The sequence below is a fragment of the Chaetomium globosum genome, genomic scaffold, assembly GCF_000143365.1.
Source record: "Chaetomium globosum CBS 148.51 scaffold_7 genomic scaffold, whole genome shotgun sequence".
In the NCBI taxonomy this organism is placed as follows: Eukaryota; Fungi; Ascomycota; class Sordariomycetes; order Sordariales; family Chaetomiaceae; genus Chaetomium; species Chaetomium globosum.
In genome coordinates, this window is record NT_165982.1 from 705,522 (window position 1) to 711,595 (window position 6,074).

Genomic DNA, 6,074 nt, shown 5'->3' on the forward strand with positions numbered 1-6,074 from the left:
ACATAATAAAGAGGCAAGAATTGGTCTTTTGACTTGCTATGGGCGAAAACGATACCAGATGGATGCTCGTTTAAAACTCGACGCCATGGCAGACACGGTCGGCAAACTTGCAGAAAACGGGCGGAATTCGTCGGAGTGGGTCAGGAAATTCTGCGAGGTCGGCCCGGCTGAGCCAAACCAGCACCTTGCAAAACCCACTCAGTTCTTGGCAATCTCAAGGCTCCTCTATCTTGCTTTCTCAAAAAGTGTCCCAAAAAAAGGGTAGTTACTGTGTCAGTTGCTCAAATTCATTGCGTTTCGATATAGGCACTAAACCACCCCGCCCCGTTTGCCTTCTACCACGGAGTTTCGAACCCACTCCCCTTGATTCCAGCTCGACGTGATAATCCGAAACTCAGCGACAATGGCCAATAACGCTTTCCTGTTTTAGGTTTTTGCAGCAGTCTTTGAACGCCTGTCGCTTGTTGCGGTCCACGGCGCAGATCTAAACCATGATGAGATCGGTTAACAGAGAGAGCTGCACGAGCTTAGCGACGGGAAACTCACGTTGTCATACGTCTTATAACCCATCGACCTACAGCATCCCAGTGTCTGGTCCTTGAGCAAGTACCCCTCCCGGCTATTCATGCAGATGCAGTCATCCGGCTCGAGATACCAGCTGCCGGGGCACTGCTCCCCGGCAATGACTCCGACGACGAAGCCAAGGCTTAGAAGAACTGCAAAACCCTTCATCGTGGAATGAATTTCGAGGATATCAAGATGAGCAGGTAGATGTATGGAGAAGAAGCTGGTGACAGAGACGAAATGTTCACCGGAAGCCAATACTTTATAGAATGGCCAGGACAGTCACCAAACGTCTGGATTCGTTGATGTGTTTGATGCGGCCGAGGCAGGCCAATCTATGCACAATCTCGCCTAGTTCCCAACAACTCTCGTAGACGCATCTCAATATCGCGCGCTGGCCCATGGCACTTAGGGTCGGCTTCGAAACCGGGTTGGCATGGCAATGGTTTGCAAAATCTCGCCGCAGACCTAACTTCTCGCCGCAGAACTAACTTCTCGCAGCAGACCTAACTTCTATTGACTGAGATAGCCTCAGCCATAATTGAGTTTACTAATTCTAGACCTTCAACATAGTTATACATAATTGATTTGTCCATCTCGAGGTGGTTCGATGAGCGTCCGAGATCTAGCGATGCCGCAGGAAGCCCTATTGACACATGCTATAAGCTCCCCACCGTGATGGCATTATATGTCTATTATTACCCTGGTCCCACAGCCCTCGTACTCCGTTCCCGGGGCTGTATCCTCACCGGGAACGGCGCGCTTACAAGCTGATGGAACCTACCAAGCAGACAAGGCCGGTTAAAATCGAACTATGTGGTACAAACCAACGTCTCCCATGGTTTTGTTAGGCTACCGGCGATGACCTCGTTTATCATGTGGTAGCACCCTGAATTGTCATGCATGCACTTTGGCTAGAATATTCCTTCTACTCCGCTTTCCATTACAGCCCAGGGCCTAGTTCCATGGTTGACAAAAACGAAATATTGGTTCGGACCCAGCGGATGCAACCAACCCTTCACAACCGATCCTATTATTGATTTTGCTCAATATAAATCAGCCCAATCGATGTTTCTCCGATTGACCCCAGCTGACCTTGATGTCGTGGCCCAAGGCCAACAGACGAAGGGAGTCTAATTATACTGCCTTTTGGTAATGATGAGTCTTGCTGTGCGTCTTATTCGTGTATGCACACCAAAGTATCACGCTGCCGGACGATTGGATGCCAGGCATCTCTAAATACACACTCGAATGACCGGGGAAATGGTGGTAGCTTGAAGATTCTTGGGAGTATGTTAAAATATTATCAGAGGGGACTCAAGTGTTCTGGATCAATTAAAATTTGAACGGTGTCCTCGTTAGTTTGCAACCGAGCATCATTTGCAGGCCGCCTTTTGGAAATACTCCGGATCACTGGGCCACCTAGATACTTCCATGCAGTACCACCCCCCTTGGGGTCACTAATAGCATGTACACACCTTTCAGGAGGTGCTTCCAGCCACAATGATAAAAATTTCTCTATCGATGGTTATCATGATTCTCACGGGGTCAAGATCAAGTAAAATGAACCGAATGACCTCGAGGATGGAACTGGTGAGGGAGAAGGGCGTGCGAACGTCGGCTCTTTCGGCCAGGTGCTGTATCAACCTCCACAACGCATCGGACCTGATACTCAGGGCTGCTATTTTATACAAGAAGCTGGAATGTGTGTTTTCACTGTTTTATGGGGGTTATATTCCAATAACTCCTCCATAGCTCTTTCTCACCTTTTATCCAGGGACGCGACCCGCCTCTCTCCACCGATCCGCAACCCTCATAGGCACGCTTTTATCTTTAATATCAAAAGAATTTACGTACCTTACCTCAATACTTAAGGTAAAACGAAGGCAGGTTGTTTTGCAGAAATCGGGGAGACTTCAAGTCTTTCGATGTCCGTTTAACTCTAGAGAGGGGCAAGTGAGTACCTATGAAGTCCCTCGCCGTCATCTAAAAGGTTGGTATCAAACGAGTGATATTTGGTGATATTGGGCGTGGAAAGGGGAATAAACGTGGAGAAAGCGGGTAAATCAGTGGACTTGTTAAAGTAAGTGCGTAATGAAGGAAGACACCTAGGAACCTCCTTCGATATTCGCAGCATGTTGGTGAAAGGGCGACAATGGTTTTGTGCTTAAGCACCGGGGGCTTCGAAAACCTCCGTTGCTTCGCCAATGCCAACAAAGAAACCACAGCCAGACCCACAAAACAGCAATGTTGTCCGTCGTACTTAATGTATCTTCCCCCAGGACCTGGAGCACAGTCCCGTCCTTTCCCTCTTTCCTCTTTTCCAGTTTTTCCCTTCTTCTGTTCCTCGTCACCCGTTTTTTTGTGGATGTTCAAAGATTCAACAACATTGCTCGGTCGCAACCCCTACAAGCCAAAAGCGAACATGTGCAAAATCCGGATTGTGCATTTCTCCAATCATGATGGGCGCATCCCCATTGCCACGGACCCATTTAGCGAACCCGGCGGGCCTAGCGACTTCACCTCTTCCACCATAATCGACAAATGCCAATGCCGAAATCCAATAATTGGCCTTCCACCCAAAGTCCCAGGACTCAACTTATACGAAAAGTGCGATTGGCATGACTGCTGTACGATCTGCTACCAGGCCGTCAAATGTCGGTGGCTCCAGCAGAATATCGACCTGGTGCCGGCGGACCACGGGATGCCCGAGGAGCATTGCCCCAACGTCTTATTCATCAGCGAGTACCACCCTATTACCACCGTGCTACCAGATACCACGACACTGGCGGCCCCGTGGAAGCGGTGGGAGGGCGAAGACCAGGCCCCCTACTTCCCCACGGCGGAGTTGTTCTACTCAGCGACCACCATTTGACCCCGCGCTGGCCGAACGACGAAAAGCGGCGGGCTTCGTCGGGGACCGCCTTAGATGTGGAGCGGGCTCGGTGTCCAAGCTGCGTGTAACAAAAAGCCATAGCTGCAAGTCCTTTGTCAGCCTGGCAACCCCAAGCCGTGGAGAAGCTGGAGAGGACGGGTTGAACGGCTCGAAGGGGCACAAGGGTTTGGCGGCAACTCCTGAGTTGCTTTGCCGCCAGCTGAAGATGGCGCGCAACTTGGTGAAGATTGCGCAGCGGGCGGAGAGCTTAGTCGTCGGCACCTACCAGCAGATGATGCGGCGGAGTGCCTCCGTGCTGACTATGCTCAACAAGATGCCCGACCCCGGAGAGAGCCTCACCGTTGCCGACGGGGCGTTCTGCATCTCGCGGGAGCAGCTGGATTTTGGGGACCTTGGCAGGCAGGCCGTGCTTGATGCTTGCCAGGGGCCGCTCAAGAAGTCGAAGGATCTCTGGAAGCGCTTGAACGATGCTGTTGCTGCTCTACGAGCTCGGAAAAGGGTCGACAAGAAGGGTGCTACAGGCCCTCGAAAGGGTCCCATTCCCGCGAATCATGGGATGAAAGGGCAAAAGAAGGAGAGTTAGGTCCAAGGTTGGACGTGCGTACTTTGACCTAGTCGGGAAGTTTGGATGGTGTTGAGGATTTGGGCTTCCAAAAAGTTCAAGATTGACTGCCTACTTTGTTACAGGACTGATAGAAAACAAGATGGTTTCCTCCCCATATCGATACGCATGTGAGTGTAACTCTACCTGGTGTTGTTCAATCCGGGGCGGTGTAGGCATTGGGAGGGCTTTGACTCCGGAGGCAAGAGTCCTTGTCCGCTTCCGTTCCGTCGGCGGCGGATAATCCGAAAAGCACCTATCAAAACCCCTAAGGGGCAAGGGTTCAATGTGTTATCCGTGAGCTCTGCTTCCCCACAGATTGGCCAAACCAAGAAACACGGGACGGCAGAGAGCAGGCGAGATTCGGGAGAATTGCAGCCAAATAGATCGCAACCTTGCGTCACATCGGTGGCTAAAACACCGAAACAAACTCCCGGAGGTAAGGCGCGACCTCCAAACCAAGGAGCTAGATATGTGAATGTCCTGCTGCAAGAAGGGCGGCTTCAAACTTTTAACCCACTCATCTAAACTCATCTACCTTCCAACAATACGTTTCTTGAGTCTTCCGGATGAGAAAAATAGCAAAGTTAGGTGCACTTTGCGCCGCATTAATCACTCAGGGGATCAACGCTGCCGTTACCTTTGCGATCCCGAGCAAGGTTGGCGACGGAGGGCACTCTTACGCGCCACTTGACCCAGCGCCCCTGGGCATCTCCTTTGAGTTCTTTGCCTTTCCGTCGTACCTTACCAACGTTACCGCAACAAACCAATGTTTGTCCAACTGGAAAGACCTCACTGGAGTCTGGCCGCCGATCCGCATTGGCGGGACAACGCAGGATAGAGCCTCCTTTGACGCATCGACATCGGCCTACGTCGTGTACTCGGTTGCGAACCCGGCTGACGCCCCTATGACATTGACCTTTGGACCGAAGTTCATGACTCTTGCGGGCACATATCCCGGGAGCGTCGTGGTTGGTTTGAACCGAGGAAAGAATAACATCGACAACACGATTGCTGCCGCCAAGGTAGCTGTGGCTGAAGTCAAGAACCTCCTGGCTATTGAGTTAGGAAATGAGCCCGAATGTGAGGAGAACACCACTAGAGAAAGCCGCTAAACGCTTACTCGTATGTAGACTACTCTAAAGATGGCCAGCCCATTGCCCGCGGAACGTGGAACCCCTCGGTCGACGCCTCATCCCAGGTAGACTGGAATATCCGGATCGGCAGTGCCGTGGGCAAGAACAACATCATCCAAGCCGGGAACTGGAACCAAGCCCCTCCACAATGGGGAGCCGCGCAGCTGATCGCAAAAGAGAACGCAACGTCGAAGCAATACGTGCGGCATTACGCCCACCACAACTACCCCGGCGGCGACATCCAGAAGCTGCAATCGCACTCCCAGACAGCCAGCAACGTCCGCAGCATGTTTGCCGCCGACGTAGCCGCGGTCAAGCAACAAACGGGCAAGGAATACGTCCTCGGCGAGACCAACTCAGGTATGCTTCCCATCTCTCTAAACCCCCCCCCCCCCCCTTTTTTTTTTTTCTTCTTCTTTTCCCCATTCCCCAACTAACCCCTCCCTCCCCTCCCTCCCCACAGTCTCCGGGGGGGGGGCAGCCAACGTATCGCCCACCTTCGGGGCGGCGCTCTGGACGATGGACTACGCTCTGCGCGCCGCAGCCACCCACATCTCGCGTACCTACTTCCACCACGGCACGGTCGGCAACTGCCAATACTGTTTCTGGGGCCGCTACAGCATGGGGGCGCCCTACTACGGGGCGACGGCGGCGGTGGCGCTGACGGCGGGGGCGCGCACCATCCCGGCGCTGGACGATGGGAGTGCGAAGGAGGGGGTGTATGTGGTGTTTGATGGGGAGGGCAGGGCGTTTAGGTTGTTGATGGATAATTATCTGTTTCTACCGGGGGCGGTGTCATGAGGGCGGATGGGTACGTCTGCTAGACTTTGTCGAGGGCTCTCCTTTATTTATCATCACCTACTTTCCAAAACCTAGT

General features: G+C 52.5%; 2 protein-coding genes across 2 annotated transcripts; one reads left to right on the forward strand and one right to left on the reverse strand.

Moving 5' to 3' along the window:
• Positions 1-394: 394 nt before the first annotated feature.
• Positions 395-732, reverse strand: CHGG_09800 (uncharacterized protein; the record flags this gene model as incomplete). The annotated part of the gene is made up of 2 exons (XM_001227726.1): positions 395-421; positions 547-732. The coding sequence occupies 2 exons, from the start codon at positions 730-732 to the stop codon at positions 395-397; spliced, it is 213 nt and encodes a 70-aa protein (XP_001227727.1).
• A 2,453-nt stretch (positions 733-3,185) lies between these two features.
• CHGG_09801 (uncharacterized protein) lies at positions 3,186-5,998 on the forward strand (the record flags this gene model as incomplete). Its single annotated transcript, XM_001227727.1, has 6 exons — positions 3,186-3,194; positions 3,339-4,038; positions 4,148-4,192; positions 4,644-5,144; positions 5,195-5,557; positions 5,661-5,998. The coding sequence occupies 6 exons, from the start codon at positions 3,186-3,188 to the stop codon at positions 5,996-5,998; spliced, it is 1,956 nt and encodes a 651-aa protein (XP_001227728.1).
• Between the last annotated feature and the right edge of the window lie 76 nt (positions 5,999-6,074).